The sequence below is a fragment of the Chiloscyllium plagiosum genome, unplaced genomic scaffold, assembly GCF_037043375.1.
Source record: "Chiloscyllium plagiosum isolate Xiang-an unplaced genomic scaffold, Cpla_swu_hap1 HiC_scaffold_13, whole genome shotgun sequence".
Lineage (NCBI taxonomy): Eukaryota > Metazoa > Chordata > Chondrichthyes > Orectolobiformes > Hemiscylliidae > Chiloscyllium > Chiloscyllium plagiosum.
Window position 1 is genome coordinate 54,669,132 of NW_028270151.1, and position 21,395 is coordinate 54,690,526.

The window sequence follows — 21,395 nt, forward strand, 5'->3', positions numbered from 1 at the left end:
TATTCTCCAAACTAAGGCAGTGTTTCCCAACAAAGATGTTGACACGTAAACAAAAGTGTTAGTGTACAAAATAGTTGTTGTTACCATACTGCAGTGAGACTTGGGCTCTGTATCAGCAACACATGCTTCAGAGTAATAAAAAAAAGTCAATAATTTTAAAACTGAATGCAAACAAGATAGATGTTACAAATCAAGTCCTTTCACCATCTTACTCCATCAAGGTAATTTGAGGTGTTAAATCAAAACATAGGATGTTGTCATCAAGATGTAGACCACTCTCATTATTTGGAAAAGGGCTTGCACATTGTATAAAGTCCTATAATTCAGGGTCATATTGCTGTCTGCTTTAATGATCAGCCAGAAGCTGTTTGCAGACAGTTCTACCAGAACGCCATGAAGCAAAAACTCAGTGTTCAGAAAGCCAGACTATCAATCAGCTGCAAGTTATCAAGTAGCCAAGATATCTAAGAGCAATGCCTTAAAAGTCAGAGATTCCAACAGAGAGCAGTGCTCTTGCAACCTGTTGCAACTCCAAGGACAACTGAGAACCAACCTAATAATTTGACTATGAGAGACTTCAAGACCTGCTGAGAAATCTTCGTTTTATAAAACTTTTGTTTCAATTTTAAAGCATCCACTTTATTCAAGAAATCGGACCTACTTTATGAGATATCATAAATCAGATACTGAGCTAACTATAGTTTGTAAAATTGTTCTATCTCTACTTGTAACTAATCTCTTTGTGTGCATGAGAGAGACTGAATTTGCGTTATTTTCAAGGTAACTGAGTGAGAATAATGAACCTTTTATAGCTCACAAAAGCTTACTGCTGAGAATATTTAATTAGAATCCAAATACCAGAGGTAAGAAAACAACCACCTGTTACATGCAAAAGACATTGATCAAGGATTGCAAAGTGAATATATATTTTCTGCCCTGACAGTGGGCCAGAAAAATTTCATGATCAATTCCTCTGGTACATTGTTTAGATTTAATTGGAGGACTATCAAAGAATTGGTAGTGTCTAGCTTGTAATCAGCCCTATAAATAACAGGCAAAACTCCTACAAAATCATCCATAATTGGATATAGAGTCATAGAGATGTACAGCATGGAAACAGACCCTTCGGTCCAACCCGTCCACGCCGACCAGATATCCCAACCCAATCTAGTCCCACCTGCCAGCACTCGGCCCATATCGCTCCAAACCCTTCCTATTCATATACCCATCCGAATGCCTTTTAAATGTCTCAATTGTATCAGCCTCCACTACCTCCTCTGGCAGCTCATTCCATACACGTACCACCCTCTGTGTGAAAAAGTTGCCCCTTAGGTCTCTTTTATATCTTTCCCCTCTCACTCTAAACCTATGTCCTCTAGTTCTAGACTCCCTGACCCCAGGGAAGAGACTTTGTCTATTTATCCTATCCATGCCCCTCATGATTTTGTAAGCCTCTATAAGGTCACCCCTCAACCTCTGACGCTCCAGGGAAAACAGCCTCAACTATAGCTCAAATCCTCGAACCCTGGCAACATTCTTGTAAATCTTTTCTGAACCCTTTCAAGTTTCACAAAATCTTTCCGATTGGAAGGAGACCAGAATTGCATGCAATATTCCAATAGTGGCATAACCAATGTCCTGTACAGCCGCAACATGACCTCCCAACTCCTGTACTCAATACCCTGATCAATAAAAGAAAGCATACCAAACAGCTTCTTCACTATCCTAACTACCTGCGACTCTACTTTCTTGAACATTGTTTTGGAATGGCTGAAAGTATCTTCCCACCAGGTACAATTTTCTAAACTATCAAATGCCTAGCATTATTACTTATTCAATTATTTTATTCCAAGAACTATAATCTTTCCCACAGTCTGTGGAATGTAATCAACTTTTGGGGATCCATGCACAACACAACAGCAACAGCAATATTCTTATGGACTCTCTCTGTTATGTCATTAAAAACTCAAATAAGTTTGCTAAACATGCTTTCCCGTTAACAAATAAATATGTGTTACTTAGTTAATATTAAGCTCTACGAGGCCTTTGAAAATCCATCTTTGAGCAGTCCCTTTGTGTCCCTTCTAAAGATCTCTCTTTTTTGCATTACACCTCTGTGAAGTACTGAAGGATACTTAAATACACAAGATTTTTTTCTGGGCTAGCAGGCTTGGGTTCATATCCCATCTGCTTCAGGTGTATGTAAACCTCTAAACAGTTTGATTAGAAAATTCTGTGCAAGACTTTTTTTTTGTTATTTTTCTTGTTGAACAGGCAGGACTGTAAGTATTCCCAAATGCTGATGACTTGCTGCCCTGCACAACTCTCTAATAGAAAGTGGAAAAGTTAAGCAGTGTTTGGAGCCAAGGTGTTTCAGGTTTTTCAGTAAGTTCTTGTTGAAAAGCTCAAGTTGTTGTCATGAGACAAGGAGTGAAATGCAGCTCTGACAATGTGTTCCATTTCAGAGAGTAATGTGCCAACAATATTTGAGCTATTTGGCTTTGTTCTGCAATTTTTTTACAGATGCGCTCGTAAATGCATTGTCTTTTTTTAAAAAAAACTTATTGCTGGCTAGGATGCCACTTCTTTCTATTTAGTGCTGATTCCTAATTATCATTGAGAGAGTGGTGATGAACAGCCTTTTTGATCCTTCGCAGTCCGTGGGGGCAGGGGCTCGACGTTTCTTACAGATTTTTCAAAAGTCTTTTAAAGCAGGAGAATTAAGGAGTTTTGCATGCATTTATCTAGAATTGGTTACCAGTAGTGTTATAATAAAACTTTGATAAACTAGAAATCACAAAGTATTGCATGAACACATTCACGGCAAGTAAGAGCTGTGGAGACAGAAACTGAGTTAAAATTTCGTGTTCTTTAGAACGGAAGATGCTCTTTCAGAGCTGCTGACTATCAATCTCAGTAGTGCCATGTTAGTTTGCAATAAGAAACTCAGTTTCACTAGGAATGACAGATTGAATGAGACGCTGAGGCGCGAGCCAATCAGCAAGCTGCGATCGGTTTGATTGACAGCTCCCTCCGGGTCTGGGTCAACGCCAAACCTCGCGAGAAGCGGTTTCCAGGGAAACGAGAACAGCTACAGACCAGCTGGAGCTGAGCTGAGAGCCCGTAGGAGGAGAGGGTGAGAGAGAGAGAGAGAATGGTTGGAGTTTGGGGGTGGGTTGTGATTGAGAAAGAGGGATTTTAGAACCAATCTGTTCAGAGGTGTTCTTACACACCTCCAGAGCAACTTGAATCCTGGTTGAGAATGGGAGAAGGAACTGGGAGGGGGTGGGCTGAGAGTGACGGAGGGAGAGGGAGTGGCTTGAGGGGGTTAAGGGAGGGGGGTGGGTCGAGGAGGCTGATGGAGGGGGGTGGATTGAGGGGGTTAAGGGAGAGGGGGTGGATTGAGGAGGCTGAGGGAGAGGGGATGGGTTGAGGAGGCTGAGGGAGAGGTGGTGGGTTGAGGGGGCTGAGGGAGAGGGGGTGGGTTGAGGAGGCTGAGGGAGAGGGGGTGGGTCGAGGAGGCTGAGGGAGAGGGGGTGGGTCGAGGAGGCTGAGGGAGAGGGGGTGGGTCGAGGAGGCTGAGGGAGAGGGGGTGGGTCGAGGAGGCTGAGGGAGAGGGGGTGGGTCGAGGAGGCTGAGGGAGAGGGGGTGGGTTGAGGAGGCTGAGGGAGAGGGGGTGGGTTGAGGAGGCGGAGGGAGAGGGGGTGGGTTGAGGAGGTGAGGGTGAGGGGGTGGGTTGAGGAGGTGAGGGTGAGGGGGTGGGTTGAGGAGGTGAGGGTGAGGGGGTGGGTTGAGGAGGTGAGGGTGAGGGGGTGGGTTGAGGAGGTGAGGGTGAGGGGGTGGGTTGAGAAGGCTGAGGGAGAGGGGTGGATTGAGGGGATGGTGAGGGAGAGAGGATGGGTGGAGGGGCCTGAGGGAGGGGGTTGGATTGAGGGCATGGTGAGAGAGAAGGGGTGGTTCGAAGGAGCTGAGGGAGAGGGGGTGGATCGAGGGGGCTGAGGGAGAGGGGTAGATCGAGGGGGCTGAGGGAGAGGGGTGGATCGAGGGGGCTGAGGGAGAGGGGTGGATCGAGGGGGCTGAGGGAGAGGGGTGGATCGAGGGGGCTGAGGGAGAGGGGTGGATCGAGGGGGCTGAGGGAGAGGGGTGGATCGAGGGGATGGTGAGGGAGAGGGGGTGGATCGAGGGGACGGTGAGGGAGAGGGGATGGATTGAGGGGACGGTGAGGGAGAGGGGGTGGATTGAGGGGACGGTGAGGGAGAGGGGGTGGATTGAGGGGACGGTGAGGGAGAGGGGGTGGATTGAGGGGACGGTGAGGGAGAGAGGGTGGATTGGGGGGACGGTGAGGGAGGAGGGTGGATTGGGGGGACGGTGAGGGAGTAGGGTGGATTGGGGGACGGTGAGGGAGGAGGGTGGATTGGGTGGACGGTGAGGGAGGAGTGTGGATTGGGGGGACGGTGAGGGAGGGGGGTGGATTGAGGGGACTGTGAGGGAGGGGGGTGGATTGAGGGGACGGTGAGGGAGAAGGGGTGGATTGAGGGGACGGTGAGGGAGAGGGGGTGGATTCAGAGGACGGTGAAGGAGAGGGGATGGATTGAGGTGGCTGAGGGAGGAGGGTGGTTTGAGAGGGCAGAGGGAGGTAGGTGTTTTGAGGAGGGAGGGGGTGGATTGAGGGGGCAGAGGGAGGGTGTGGATTGAGGGGGCGGTTTGAGGGGGCTGAGGGAGAGGGCGGTTTGAGGGGGCTGAGGGAGAGGGTGGATTGAGGGGGCTGAGGGAGAGGGTGGATTGAGGGGGCTGAGGGAGAGGGTGGATTGAGGGGGCTGAGGGAGAGGGGTGTGGATTGAGGGGGCTGAGGGGGGTGGATTGAGTGTGCTGGGGGGAGTGAGGTGGCTGAGGGAGGGGTAGTGGATTGAGGGGCTGAGGGAGGGGGATGGATTGAGGGGGCTGAGGGAGAAGGGCTGGAAGGAGGGGCTGAGGGAGAAGGGCTGGATGGAGGGGCTGAGGGAGAAGGGCTGGATTGAGGGGGCTGAGGGAGTGGGATGGATTGAGGGGACTGAGGGAGGTGGGTGGATTGAAGGGGCTGAGGGAGGGAGGTAGACTGAGGGGCTGCGGGAGGGGGATGGATTGAGGGGCTGAGGGAGAAGGGCTGGTTTGTGGGGGCTGAGGGAGGTGGGTGATTGAAGGGGCTGAGGGAGGGAGGTGGATTGAGGGGGACTGAGGGAGAAGGGTGGATTGAGGGGGCTCAGGGAGTGGGGGTGGACTGAGGGAGGAGAGAGGTGAAGGAGAGGAAGGGAGGGAGGGAGGGTTGCTGAGAGTGGGAGGGAGAGGTAGTGGGTGGAAGAGAGGATGAGTGTGAAGAAACCAGAAAAGAGAGGGGGTGAGGGTGAAAGGGAGTGTGTCTGTGAGTGAAAGTGAGAGTGGCTGAGAATGGGAGAGGTAAAGGAATTAGTGAGGAAGGCTGAGATAGAGCAATGGAGGAGGTGAAGAAACATGGTAGTGCTGGAGATAGAAATGGAGGGGAGGAAGTTGGAGACTGTGGGAAAGAGAGAGAGGGAGAAAATGAGGGAGATGTCTTGGAATGTGGGATGCTTGTTGTGAAAAGGACAAGATTTCAGAGAAAAGGAACAAGAGGGATCAAGGAAGTTGGTTGGAGAGGGTGAAGTGATATCATGATGAAAGAATGTGGTGAAGGATTTGATACTGCATTGGGTGAGAATGAGGGATAAGGGATCTGTGGGGAAAGAAAGCCAGGGATTGGTTGCAGTGGAGTTGCTGCAGGGCAAGTTTGACAGTGACGCCTAAGCATTTGATGAGAAATGTCTTAAGTAGGTGGGATATCAGACAGTTTGTCCCTGGAAGACACAGTAAAGGAAATATAAGTGGTGTATGGGATTGCTGTAGAGCTGTACAAGGAGATTGGAACATTTGAGATGACCTTGGGTTTCTTTAAGAGGAGGGAGCTTTGTTGGGACTTCTTGGAAGTCCAGATATATCGAGATTTCATGAGAAGTTTACAATTTGCATGGATCGTTCCCCAGGACACTGCATGAATGTCTGCAAGTCTCATTTAGAATCTGAAACACCAACTGACTCACCTGAGTAGTAACCCGCAAAATGATAGCCAGGTTAGACTATGCAATTGCACAATCCCTAACTCCACTCCGACCTGATTGTCCCTCAACTTGTCTCTCCTTGCCACTCCACACACCAACCGACTCGTTGCTGAGTCTACCTGACCTGACCCTCTCAATCCCCCGCTCACTGACCTGGTGCTCCTTTGTACTTCTGAGACCCCCCAGATATCCTGACCTGAAATCTGAATGCACCCCCATCCAGATTTGACTTTCCAAGTCCTTCCTATTTGATTCAACTCTGTGAAAGCTCCCAATACCCTACACCCCACCTTAATTGACTGTCTGTCTGAATTGCCCCACATCTTGACCTAGTTCACCAAGTCCCCCTAGACTCCCGATCTGATGACACTGAGTCCTCACGCCCAGACCTGACCTTGCAAAACCTCATGCTGACCCGGCCCTACAAATCCACTGGTCGAGTCAACCTCACAATCCTCCTATGTTCGACCGAGTCTGAAACCAACACCTTACCCCCACACCACCCTGAACATTCAACGAACCTAACCCTCAGCCTGAACTGACTTTACTCTCCAAGTCCCCATGACACCCACTCCTTCCAGTCAGACATCCCTCTAAATCTGCTCCCACCCTCATGCAGATTGCCATCCTTTTCTCTCTGGACACTTGTCTTGCTGTCATCATGTACTTTCTTTTGGAAGACCTGGGATGTTTAAACTCTTACTCTCAATCACCAGAATACAGCAGCTGCAGCTGAATCTTCTGAGGCTTTCTGTGCTGTGACGGAGTTTTGCAGGCTTCACCATTAGAAGGTTGGCCAGAAAATGTTGGAGCAAACCATGTTTGTAATTTTGTTTTTGTCTGATCTCTCTGAAAGAGGGAGTTGGATGCTGACTGACATATTTGGGCCATGTACTCATTTCACTGTCAAAGCATTGTTTGGGCTTGCTGTGCCCTCGTATGGGTTGTATTACCCTGTAATGAGAGAAAGGGAGGAATTGAGAGACATGAAACTCAGTGGCATGGCTGTTAGTGCTGGTCAAAAAGTGATGAGATGTTCCGAGGGTGTGAAGGTGCAGTGCAGAGGCCATTCGGTGTTGGAGGTGTGGGGGTTTGGAGTTGGTGGGGAAGGTGAGAGCTGATGAGGGGAGATGATGCAGGAAGTAGTGAGTGTAACACAGCATGACCGTGATGGGAGGTTGGTACAGTAGTAGAGAAAGAGTGAATGTGAGCTAGCAAAGAATCTTACACATACCCTGGTGCAGCATAGAAGATCATTGACTTTCTTTTCACATTGTTGGCCATTCCTCCACATGTTGAGATGGCACTGACCTTGGAGATGACCTTGGACAAAGGTGCCAGGGTCTGGTGGTGTGGTCTTCTCTGCCGATCCTCGAGGAAGAGGACCTTTGCATCACAGTGTCAACCAAGGTCTCCAGTTCTCTGTCACAGTGTCACGGTGTTATTTTTCCTTTCTCACACATCTTCATAAAATGCCCTTGACTGAGAAAGGCAGCTTCAGAATGCTAAAGCTTGTCTAGGACACAATGGTCTTTTAAAGGTTATTCCAGAAATAGCACACAGTAAGATGGAGAAAGAATGTGTTGGACTTAGTATGGGTATGGTCAGGTGTTAATATGGTGAGTTTAATAAGAAAGTACTAGCCAGGCCACATGTGAAAAGCCCTCAAAAGTCTAGAGAACCCCTTAGCCAGATGAAGTAAGATTGTATAAGATGGTATTATTGGTGTGCTAGAAAGACAAACTAAGCATAGCTATAATATCCCACATCCAAGCATCCATGAAGGTATCAGCTACAGACTTGTGAACTTCGATAATCTGTAATTTCAGGGCCTGGTACATCCCTCATTCCACCATCACCATTAAATTGGAAAATCAACCCTTGATCAATAGGGAGCATAAAAAAGCATAGCAGAAATAGCAAAGATAATGAGAATAAAGTGCCAATATTATAAAACTGTCTCTGTTCTGAACAGGAAAATTTACAGTTATGTGTCCAGCAGCCAATTGATGAGAGAAGGATATTCTATTTCCTGCACATCCAGCTGAGTGAGAAAACCAGGTAACTAATGGGAGTGGGATATAAAAAAAATGAGAGTAAGTTTCAGGAACTTCCCCATTACAGAAGAACCTCGATTATCCAGCATTTGATTAACTGAATTTCAAATTATCCGAACAAAATTGCAAGATCCTGATGATTAGCTAATTATGTTATCTGGCATCAATTATCCAGCATTTGATTAACCGAACAAAATACTCCCCGCCCGTGTCCTTTGAATAATTGAGGTTCCTCTGTATAATGATTGTAAACAATGTCAGCCAGGTGGACATGATAGAAATTGAGTTTCCTGATTGGGGCTGTTAATCTGATCCAATCAGGGAGTCCTGGCTGAATAAACAGGAATACCAGAGGTTCTGTTCACTCTGAGAAAGCAGGACCAGTATCAAATATCATACACATGTAAATAAAAGGTAATGGGATACCTGCCTCTGTGGAATTATTTTGGTGGTGATGAGAGTGGGATTAATGATGTAACCATGTAAAAGTGCCTTCTGGCTAAAGCCCAACTAGACTCAGAGGCACTACAACTGGCTGAGTCAATGGAAAATACAATAAGTTGAACACATGAGTTACAGGGTACACCTATGGAAGTGAACACCCTAGCCAGGCTGACTGAATTTGGGGGGCACGACTTGCGTTAAGGCAGTTATATAGCTTCACTCAGAACATATACTGAACAGAGGGACTCTAGCGTAGTCCACAGCAAAACCCCAAAACACAGCCAAGTAATAAGTATTTTCTTCATGATCCAGGCCAGCAAGCCATTGTAGTTGTTGTGAACTTGAGATAGCAAGAGTCCCACTAGGCCGGAATTGAGTAGAGGAACTCATAGGTCAGTATCCAGGCAAGTGCACATTGTGGAAAGCCTACCTACATCTTACTGGAACAGATAAATTGCTAAGCAACATCCAAATCAGAATCAATCAAAATAAACTTATAGTTAAATGGTCACCCATTTCTGATGGAGCTTGATATTGGCGTGGCTGTATCAGTAATTGCAGGACCAGTGTTTAACAAACTTTGTTCTGATCTGCAGCCCTTAAATTTATGCAAGACCTCCGCTAGACTGAGAACCTATAGTGGGGAACATTTACAAATTAAGGGTACAACTTCAATTCTGGTCTGGCATAAGAAACAGCTGGTTCAGTTACCAATGATTGTAGTAAATAGCTTCATCCCAAAACTGATGAGACAAAATTGGTTGAGCAAGATTCACTTAGATTGGCTCAATATTTTTCAGTTAGAAAATTGCTGCCTGAATTAAGTCCTGATTAAATACACAAAGTCCTGATTAAATACACAGGAAGGTCTAGGGACTATCAAAGGAACCAGTGCCATCTTGCTAGTACAATTGCAACACTTAATAAAGCATCTGGATGGGTATATGAATAGGAAGGGTTTGGAGGGATATGGGCTAGGTGCTGGCAGGTGGGACTAGATTGGGTTAGGATATCTGGTTGGCATGGATGAGTTGGACCAAAGGGTCTGTTTCAATGTTGTACATCTCTATGACTCTGGGCCAGAAGCAATTCCAAGATTTTGCAAGGGCCACGCAGTGCCATTGCCTTACATGCAAAAGTAGAGGCAGAAATCAGAAGGCTGGAAAGTGTAGGAATCATCTAACCAGTGTAGTTTGTGGAATGGGCAGAACTGGTCGTACTAATTGTGAAGCCCAGTGGGTTGGTTTGTCTTTGTGGGGATTTTAAATAAATGCTAAACCACTTTACACAGTTGGATAAATTAGCAATCCCTAACATAGAGGATTTATACGCAAAGCTGGCAGGGGGTGCTGACCTTCATGAAACTGGACATGAGCTGTGGCTAAAAGGCATGGTTGATGCAAGGTCAGATCCCGTGATATATAGTGTTCAGGTGGTGGGGTGGTCCTGAACAAGCATGGAGACAACATGAAAGCTGCAGACTGGCAAATGGGGCAGAAGCAAAACATACCCAGCCCCTCAGAATAGCTGGCGGACCCATGGGTTCTCCCTCCTCTGTCAAGCATCGAAGAAACCTCTGAGTCTGAGATAGACACAGTGGATGTTGCAGCCTTGATGCCTTTACCACTTGAAGAAGAGAATATATTTGTTCTGAGATGCTCTGGGCACATGAGACAGGCTACAGTCCGGTACACACCTCCTGTAAATAAGGCTGAGTTAGAGCAACCAAACCTGGTGTGAAAATGCCCCAAGAGAAGCTACAAGAAAAAGAACAGGCCTACATTCCTAGACTTAGATGGGGAGGAATGTAGTGATTTTTCAAGGTCAACCAGGTAGTCCTCATAGAATATGAGTTCCCTGATTGGACCAGGTTAACAGTCCCAATCAAGGAGCCCTGGCTGATAGATATAAACAGGAATGCCACAGGTTCTGTTTGCTCTGAGAGTTGGCTCTGAGGAAGCTGGATGAATGTCAAGTGCTATATATTATGTGAATAAAGGGTGACTTGGTGATGAAATACCAGCCTCTTTGGAGTTATTTCACCCATCCTTAAGATATGTTGGGCATCAAAATTCAGGACTAGATTGAGAAACTACAGAGTTTGTAAGTATCTTAACCAAAAAGTGATGAGTGGATGATCTGACTGAGTACTTTTGAGGTGTCCAAAGGTGCCATCATGTTTGCAGGTATCCAGATAATTGGATTTATTCCTCAGTTGCATGAGAATGCACTGAACACAGTAAAAATCATGACCTCTGAAATCTGTCATGATTGAAGTTCTGTACACTAAATGTAACTGCCCTACTAGCTAAACTGTAATGGTTTGGATACAATGTTTCCATGTATTGGATAATGAAGAATTAATTTTCAGCTACTAGAATGTTGCTATCCGTTGACTATTTCTAATCAATTTGACAATCAACTGTCTACATTAGCCCGCAATAAGATCCCCACAATGTGCAGGGTCATTGCAAGTGTTAGTCACACTAAAGAAGTGCCAAAAAATGATTATATTCAAGAATGTATTATTAATACTGTCTCCTTTGCCACCATTAACTTGAAGGTAGTTAGTAATATAATTCGACCAACCACATCAATAGCATGACTGAAGAGCAGGGGTGAGACTGGGTAGTGATCTGACTAGTGGATCACCTCTTCTTCCATTAGTATCAACAAATGCGCCCTGCTTGCCTGGGTTGCAACGGTGCTCAAGACTTAACTGTATTCACTAGTTAATTAGTGCTCTTATTAAAAGTTTTGTTCATCCCTATCTTTGGTGCAATGTAGATGCAGAATGTATGATATACAACATGCAATTTTACAAGAGTACTGTGGTTGCATTTGCCACCTTCTGTGGCTTTAAAAGAAAAATAAGAGCAGTAGTATCCTGATTTTTGCCTGCCTGATGAAATGTTTTCTTACATAATATAAGTTGTTGATCCTTTTGAAATTTGGCATTATTATTTGTCCTGATCAGTGCAAGCTGGAAGCCTTCAACAGAAAGCTCTTTCAACAAGAGTTAATTTTCTTAACTCTTAGAATTTGGAGAACTTTTCTTAAATCTCTTCTTACTTCCTTTTGTTCTGGTGTACCAGCCCCAGTTTTCCTTCATGACTGGCATAATTCTAGTAAAATCCTTTCTATCCTCTCCATAGTTTATTTATCCCTCAGAAACTATAACACCTTAAAGTTGGACATTTTCTTAGTTTTCGTTATTTCTCAACATCTTCTTCAACTTTAAAATGTGTAGATCTAAGCTCTCAATTCTCTGCTTTTGAACTCAAGCGTGATTCCTTTACTATAGCGAACAATTTGAGCCATAATTAGCCAAAAAATGTTCTGGCGGTCTTTGAATTACATTTGATGAAAATGTTGTTTTCTATGTTGATAACTGTAATGGTTTAGCAATAGTTTAAGTGTTAAATATTTAATAATTAACCCATCATTGTTTGTTTGCCATCAACTTCTGTAAGGTTTCATCAATCTCCATAACACTGACCTGGTGAATTAGCAAATAGTCTGGTTGAGATCAAGATTTACTTCTGGGGAATTCCAGATACTAAATCCATTAGTTCTTGCTTCAGATCTGGGAAAGCCAGTTAATACCACAATACTACAGTCCATAATGTTGCAATTAGCTCTCTTCTGTCATGTACTATTGCAATGAATGTAGGTTAATCTAGTGGAGAACTGTAATTATTTTTAAAATTTTACAGATGTAATAAATTGACCCTTTCTTTTTCAGAAATCTCCATTTTAACATTGTTGTTGGATGTAACAACAGTTATTCCTAGACTTTGAATTGTCGCAATCAGTGAAGATGAATCCCAACGATTTTGTCGTGATTCCGGGCAACAAATCTGGCACATCTGTTAAGTTAAAAGCAAGGTAAAGGAAATAACAGCATATTGCACAAACTTCAGTTTTGTTAAAGTGTAAAGTTTTAGTGGATATGAAGATCTGAAGTAGAAGTTTTAATGGAAAGATAAAACTTTGGGTAAACAGATTCTAATCTTTACTTGAATTTTTATCCATGACCATAGTGCTTGCCAATTTCTCAGATTTAGACCATGATTTGAATGAAATGCATTCAGCAGTTTAACTTCCGAACTAAATCTATTTGCAAATCTAGTTGATGCGGTGCTTTCAATCTATGTATCAATTAAGCCAGGTCCAGATGGGTGATAGGCAGTTAATTTTTAAATGTGGCATTCCGAAGTGATTGGTTTTAATCCAAACTAATGGCACATTAAATGATCAGTGTAATTTACTTTTTATTGCACATCAGCTGGAAATTCACAAGGTTGCATTTTACAACATATAGGATAAAATATTTTTGTGTATAGCCAATCTCAGGCTTCCACTAAAGCTTTGTATTCTTTGGCTTTAAAAAGATTAGATGTGTGTCAATTTTGTTTTGCATCCACATAAATAAATTGATAAGATAAATAAAATCATGTTCAAGTATCCTCAAGATGAAAAGTAAATCTGTTAAACTTGGATTAATTTGGACATGCTGCTCACATGTTTGTTAAGAATTTATTTAAAAATACATATCTACAGATCTTTATGACCATTTCAGATGCAGTTAATTACAGATTACAGATTACATTACAGTATGGAAACAGGCCCTTCGGCCCAACAAGTCCACACCGACCCGCCGAAGCGAACCCACCCATACCCCTAAATTTACCCCTTACCGAACACTATGGGCAATTTAGCATGGCCAATTCACCTGACCCTGCACATCTTTGGACTGTGGGAGGAAACCGGAGCACCCGGAGGAAACCCACGCAGACACGGGGAGAACGTGCAAACTCCACGCAGTCAGTCGCCTGAGGCAGGAATTGAACCCGGGTCTCTGGCGCTGTGAGGCAACAGTGCTAACCACTGTGCCACCATGCCGCCCACAGCACAGAATCCAGCACATTCCTATGAAGTCACATGTAGGCCTGACCAGGTAAAAGCTGAAGATTTCATTCTCTAAAGGAAATTTTAAGAACCCACCTGGTTCGCTACAACAATTAACAGTGGCTACACAGCAACCATTAGATTAACTTTAAATTCCAGATTTTATTGAATTCAGATTTCGACATCTGATGAAATGGCTCATGAATGCAATTTCCACAGAAAACTCGCCCATGTCTCTCGTTTACAAGACCAGTGAGAACGCCACTACATCTCCATGAAGGAGTAACCGAATGGGCCAGCCTGGCAAATGTTCTTCATGGCGAGGAGCTAAAAAATGTAGATGTTCATATATGCAAATCACATTGGACAATTAGATACATTTAACTATCCAGAGTCAATTTAGTTGACGCAATGTCCTTTACTTAATAATTTACCAATTTATTGCAAAAAAATTCTTGAGCATGAAATTTCACTCACTCAACCACTTATGAGTAACAGCAAAGAGCAAGCGTAATGTTATGACTGTGACACGAGATGTGTGTTGATAATTGACCCTCTCAACTTCACCAGTCACATCATAAGTTTCAATGTGTTGATTCAATCATCAAACGGAACAAATGCTTCTCTTTTGTATCATTATTAAAAATAAATGAGACATCCATCAAGTTTCTTTTTAAAAAAATGAAGTTAGTCAGTTTATTAAAAGCAAAATTAATTCTGAAATCAAAAGGCAGCTCCTAAGCTATGATCTGCAGACATAGGACATAATGTAATTGCCACTGAATTTTCTCTCAATGAAACTGATTTGTTGACAACTGTAGATGGATGACCAGTGTCTACTTCTGAATTCAACCAGCTTGGATTAAAATTGTGGAGAATTGGTCACAGTGCACTATTTCCAGCTTTTACCAGGCAGAGACATAGACTGGTATTTGGATAATCTATCAGGTTCCTGGGACAACTTATAAGAAACAGGATTTCAGGAAAGAGACTGCAGCTTCTGAGGTTGCTTCTTTACTCTCTGACACTTAGATCCATACAACAGAGACCTAATTCCAGAGAGCATTGCCAGGCAACCGTGAGGGGCCTTTCGACCCCTCAAAGTTAGATTTTTCCAGTAATAAACTCCAACTTGTTTTTTCTTGAAAGCTTGGCTTTGCAGCTGCTCCTGTAAAAACAGCTGGGTGACTTAAAGTACACATCAAACCATTGGCTTTATTTTCCAAGAGGTCTCGCATGGTACAACTTCTCTCAATCTAGAGAATATGCAAATAGTCAAATCTCATAGTATTTCCCACAAAAATTTAAAGACTATATTCCCAACAACAAACATTGATAATATTGTAAATTGGGTACTGATTATAAAAAAACAAAATTGTTGTTTACTGATGGAGGTGAAAGAAACATGGGAAAAATACTATACTTGTCAAATGTTGTAGGCTTGCATATGTATTGTTATGAGTGTGCAATGAAGAATATCATAGTGGAGGCTCTATTTCTGGTGATTCGAGTAGGAAGTTCAGATAAATACGTTGAAGATTACATTTGTCAGTAAAGCATTGGAATATATTGAAATAAAATCTTCATTTAGAATAGTCTTCAGTTAGTCTAACCTCCATTATTGAGTAAATGTTAGATTTGTCATTAAAGGATATAATAAAAGCATTTAGAAATGCATAACATGGTGAAGTAGATCCAAAATGAGAGATTGCATATTTCAGTCGTGTTGAGGAAGAATTTCTTCTTTCAGTATTATGAATTTCTCAAGGTCTTTACCCCTGGTGACTGTTGAGGCTGGGTTATTAACTGTATTTAAGACCCATAGATTTTCAAATTAGTAAAGAAATCTAGGATTATGGGGGAAAGGTGGGAAAGTGGAGTTGTGGATTATTGGTTCAGCCATTGTCTCAGACTTGAGATGCTCCTCCACTGAAACTTTGACCACCTGATCGGGCTCACTCCCCAAAACCGGGTACAGTATGGTCCCTTCCCTAGTTGGACTACTTACATATTGTTTCAAAACACCATCTGGACACACCTAACAAATTCTGCCTAATGCAAACCCCTGGCACTAAGCGAGTCACAGTCAATCCAGGGACAGTTAAAATAATCTACTACAATCCCGTTGTTTTCACATTTTTCCATAATCTGTCTAAATGTCTGTTCCTATATCACTCGCTGGCTATTGGAAGGCCTGTGGTACAATCCCACCAAAGCTTTTGCACCCTTCCTATTTCTGAGCCCCACCCATATGGCCTCGATGGGTGAGCCCTCCAAAGGTGAGATCCCTCAGTACAGCTGTGATATTCCCTCTAATCAGTAATCCAACTCACCCCACCTCTTTTGCATCCATTTCTATCAAACTTGAAATATCTAAATCCTGGAAGATTACGGTGCTAGGAAGTCTCTCTCTCAACCCGGTCTCTGTAGTAGCTACAATATTATAATTATACGCATTAATCCAAGTTCTAAGTTCATCTGCCTTATCCATCATACTTCTTGTATTAAAACAAATGCACTTTATACTGCCAAACCTACTGTACTCAATAACCTCCCTGTCTGTTGTTCCTTTTAGCCTTACCAGCCTTAGTCTCAGACTCCTTGTCATTTTATTTGGTTACCCACTACTATGGTCCCCAGCTAAGTGCAGCAGATTTCTTTCCCTAAAGGAAGGAAGATTTCTTTCCAATAAAGGACATTAGTGAGCCAGAGAATTTTTTTACTATAATTGAGTAGTTACCATTAGACTATTTTTAATTCCAGATTTTTAATCAAATTCAACAGTGGAATTTAAATCCACATCCTCAGAACATTAACCTGAAATTCTGGATTACTTATCAAGTGAGATTATCACTATGCCACCATCTCCACATATCTGGAGACACTGGTGACATGGTGGCTTAGTGGTTAGCACTGTTGCCTCACAGCAGCAGGGACCCCTGTTCAGTTTCAGTCTGTCTACGTTGAGTTTGTACATTCTCCCCATGTCTACATGGGTTTCCTCCGGGTGCTCCGGTTTCCTCCCACAATACAACGATGTGCAGGTTAGGTGGATTGACCATGCTAAATTGCCCATATTATTCAGGGATGTGTAGGCTAGGAGCATTAATCAGGGGTAAATATAGGATATTAGGGTAGGGGAATAGGTGTGGGTCGGTTATTTCTCGGAGGGTTGGTGTGGATTTGTTGGGACAAATGACCTGTTTCCACACTGTAGGGATTCTGTGACTTGATCGCTTGAATGGCCTATTTCTGTTCCATGTCTCATGGTCTCATTGCAACTGTGGATAGATGGAGACAGACGGTGTTTGGAACTCTAAATTTCTGAAATGAATGGTTCAGTATTTGAAAGTTTGATATTTGTCACTTGATGTTCCCTTCTGTTCATTATTGAACAGATTCTAAAAATACAGTTTGAAGCGGGAGTGAAGACACATTAATCATTATTTGGTTACCTTTATTAGTTTAGCATAGATTAAGTTTCCCACCATGTATAGCATTTAATTCTTGATTCTATTTTCTCTAGAAATCTTCGGGAGCTACGATTAGAAACTCTGCAGCTAGAACTAGACAGTGATGTAATGGAACAGAGGTTGCAGCAACTTCGACAAACCATGCGTAAGGAAAAGGAGGAACGAGAGTAAGTGTAGGGAGTTACTGCTGTGCTTATTTTTGTTTAAATTTGTGAATGAGATGGACATATTTTCAATGATAACTGTACTTTTACGTAACATGTTCAATGTTTTTTTTAAAAAATTCCCAATAGGCTTTATTTGAGCATTTAGCAAACAAAATCTTATCTGGGTCGCCAAATAATAGTAGGTTGGTTGATCAAATCATCATCAGAGATTGATGTTTCTGGAAGCGTTTTAAGAGAAGGAGAATTAAAGATAGAAGATAGGAGCAGGAATAGGCCATTCAATGTCTCAATTCTGCTCCATCATTCAATATGATCATGGCTCAATATCCTAATTGCCCAACCATGAGTGATATCTGCCTCATTTTTGAAAGAACACAATGTTTTGGCCTCAGTCACTTTCTATAATAATGAATTCCACAGGCTTACTGCTATCTGAGTGAAGATTTTTTTTTCTGATCTCAGTCCTAAAGGGTTTACCCCTTATCCTTACTGTGACCCCTAGTTCTGGACTCCTCCACTAATGAAACATCCTTCTTACATCTAAGCTGCGTAGTTCTTTTAGAATTTTGCAGGTTCCTATGAAATCCCCCCGCAGTCTTCAAAATTCCAGCGAATATGAGATCATCCGACTTAATCTCTACTCATATGTCAGGCTTGCCATCTCAGAAATCAGTTTGGTAAACCTTCACTGCATTCCCTCTATAACAAGAGCAGATAAGGAGACCAGAACCAGTATTCCAAATGCGGCCTCACAAATGCACTGTACATTTTCAGCAAGACATCCTTGTTCCTGTAGTCAAATGCTCTCATTATGAAGGCCAACATACAGTTTGCCTTCATTACTATCTGCTGCAAGGACAAGCTTACTTTCAGCAACTGTTGCACGAGGACATCCAAGTATTGCTGAACAATTTATAGCCATTCAAATAATAATCTGCCTTCCTATTTTTGCTTTCAAAGTGGATAACCTTACATTTATCCACATTATACTGCATCTGCCAAGCATTTGCCCATTCACTCAGCCTGTCAAATCACATTGTAACATTACTGCATCCTGCTCACAGCTCACCCTGCCACCCAGCTTTGTGTCATCTACAAATTTGAGATACAGGTAAACAACCCTTTGTCCGAAATCCGAAAAGCTCCAAAGTCTGAAGGTTTTTTTTTAAGGTTTTTTCTCATTAACAAGGTTGCTTTGCGTGCAAACAGTTAACCCAAGTCGTTACCCACTCGATGCGTGTCAGAGATGTACAGCGTGGAAACAGACCTTTGGTCCAACTCATCATGCCGACCAGATATCCCAAACCAATCTAGTCCCACCTACTAGCACCCGGCCCATATCCCTCCAAACCCTTCCTATTCATATACCCAGCCAAATGTCTTTTAAATGTTGCAATCATACTAGCCTCCACCACTTCCTCTGGCAGCACATTCCATACACATACTACCCTCTGCGTTGCCCCTTAGGTCTCTTTTATATCTTTCCCCTCTCACCCTAAACCTGTGCCCTCTAGTTCTGAACTCCCCCACCCCAGGAAAAAGACCTTGTCTATTTATCCTTTCCATGCCCCTCATGATTTTATAAACTTCTATAAGGACACCCCTCAGACTCTGATGCTGCAGGGAAAACAGCCCAAGCTTATTCAACCTCTCCCTGTAGCTCAAATCCTCCAACCCTGGCAACATTCTTGTAAATCTTTTCTGAACCCTTTCAAGTTTCACAACATCCTTCCCATAGGAAGGAGACCAGATTTGCACGCAATATTCCAATAGTGGCCTAACCAATGCCTTGTAAAGCGCAACATGTGTCACTCAGATGTGACATGTGGGGGCATGGTCCAGCACCGGCAGGCCCCAATTCTCTCTCAAGGCCTGTTTTACTCACTGAGTCTGCTCCTCCGGTAAGATTTTTAAAAATTTCACCATCTAACTGTCACATTTATTCTGAAATTTGAAATATGCTGAATTCTGAAAACCAGCTGGTTCCGAGGATTTGTGCACCTGTATTATGATTAATTCCCTCATCTAAATCATTAATATATATTGTGAAGTGCTGGGGTCTTAGTACCAATCCTTGCATTGTCCTCTAGTCACTGCCTGCCATTCAGAAAAAGACCTATTTATTCCTACTTTGTATTTAGTAACTAAAATTGGTTAGCAGGCAGGAAACATTACCCCCACTCCTGTGCACAATAATCTCATGTGTGGGAATTTGTCAAAAGTCTTCTGAAAGTTCAGATAAACCATATCCACTGGCTCCCTCTGATCAACTCTACTAGTTATCTCCTCAAAAAAGTCCAATGGATTTGTTAAGCATGATTTCCCTTTTGTAAATAATGTCCTGATGCAGCTCTGTTTGTGGATGTTCATCAGGAACTTCATCAGGACATTATTTAAATGAGCCACAACACACTGCAGCATCCAGGATTTACGAGCAGCAGAAGAAAAAATACCTATGCAGCATATTCAAGAACAACCCGATAAACACAGTTCGCCGATTTGTAAACAACAAACCCAAGCAAGTAGGCATAGCACGCCCAGAAACTCTAGCCACACTACCATACATCAAAGACATCTCGGACATGACTACCAGACTACTCCGACCCCTTGGCATCATGGTAGCCCGCAAGCCTACCAACACACTGAAACAGCTACTGATGACCCTAAAGGACCCTGTACCAACAACCAGCAAAACAAATGTCATTTACAAAATACCATTCAAGGATTGTTACAAACACCAAGTTGGACAGACAGGCAGGAAACTAGTCACAAGGACATACGAGCACCAACTAGCCACCAAAAGACATGACCAGCTATCACTAGTATCCTTATATACAAATGAAGATGGACACCACTTTGACTGGGACAACACATTCATCTGAGGACAGACTAAACCAACATGCACGGGAAGTCTTAGAGGACTGGTATTCAAACTGGAACTCCATCAATAAGTACATCGATTTGGACCCCATTTACCAACCTCTGAGAAAAGGGAAACTCAAAAGGCATCACCTACCTTAAGAGACCAAGACACACAAATAGAAAATGGGACAGAACACCAGAAGCTCACTGATGATGTTACCTAGCATGGTGATGAAACATCTGAGAACAAACCTATCAGTTCAGCAAGCAAACTTACAACCTGAACGAGAACCTGAGCTACAAATCTTCTCAAATATCGGCCAAATATATATCACACACTGTGTCAGGTTTCACTATTAAGAACAAGTTAGGCAGGTTTCTTTTGTTAACAACAAATAATTATTCTACCACCAAAAACAAAATGAGTCAAACAAAGTTGTAAGGATCATTGAAAAATAGTGTGAATTATGCAAATATATACGTTAACCTTCTTCAAGGAAACTAAGGCAGATATCTGAGGAGAAACAAGAAAATGAAAACTCTGCAGAGTGCTAACTTTATGTGATGACCCAGACCAGATCCCCTCAAAATATTTTAAGAAGATAGCCTAGACCCTAATGTTTTCTTATTTTAAAGGCAGACGTAAAGTGTCTGTTCCAGATGTAATGCGACTGGCCAAATTACTCGACGTTAAGCAAAACACAATTTATTTAAACACTGCAGTTAAAATACAACCAAAGAAAGAGGAATTTGACATAACTTTATTTAAAAAACCGAACAGAATAATAGATATATTACTAGTTAACTGTTCCAATGTAGTACCATTCCATAAACACACCCCTTGACAAAAAAGGAAAATTCAGACACAGATTCTTACATGCAGTTCTCTAATCAGGAGGAAAAAGATTCAAAAGAAATTTGAGAGAGTAGCAGCCAGGAGACAATTCCTGAAGCTTCCAACTCTTTTGACACCCCAATAGCTTATGATATAAGCAAGCTTTGAGAAGATTTGTACCTCATGTTGAGGTTCTGCTCGCTGAGCTGGAAGGTTCAGTTTCAGATATTTCATCACCATACTAGGTAACATCATTAGTGAGCTTCTGGATGAAGCACTGGTGGGATGGTCATGTTTGTAGTTTGAATTCCAGATTCCCATCTACTCTTGATAATCTTTAACTCCATTACCTAACAGAAATCTATCTGCTTGCTATTAGAACATTATTTCAACGAGCCACTACACAGAAACGACAAAGAGGAGGAAAATCACCTATATGGTATTTTAAAAAGAACGGGTACTCAACGAACACAGTCTGCTGATTTCTCAGCAACAAACCCTTACAGGCAGACAGAACATTTCCAGAAACCCTAGCC

The 21,395-nt window shown here is 42.8% G+C and overlaps 1 protein-coding gene across 7 annotated transcripts in view; it reads left to right on the forward strand.

Annotated features, from left to right (window-relative positions):
• Positions 1-5,447: 5,447 nt before the first annotated feature.
• zbbx (zinc finger, B-box domain containing) overlaps positions 5,448-21,395 on the forward strand; it is a 109,191-nt gene continuing 93,243 nt past the window's right edge. For 5 of the 7 annotated variants that reach the window (XM_043702155.2, XM_087993616.1, XM_087993622.1 and 2 more), the window contains exons 1-4: positions 5,448-6,122; positions 8,086-8,171; positions 12,357-12,499; positions 17,049-17,162. In XM_043702155.2, coding sequence (XP_043558090.2) covers positions 12,432-12,499; positions 17,049-17,162 — 182 coding nt within the window. In that variant the 5' untranslated portion in view covers positions 5,448-6,122; positions 8,086-8,171; positions 12,357-12,431. Of the gene's footprint in view, positions 6,123-7,335; positions 7,521-8,085; positions 8,172-12,356; positions 12,500-17,048; positions 17,163-21,395 lie in introns of those variants that run through there. The other 2 variants (XM_087993618.1, XM_087993617.1) reach the window with 2 other exon arrangements.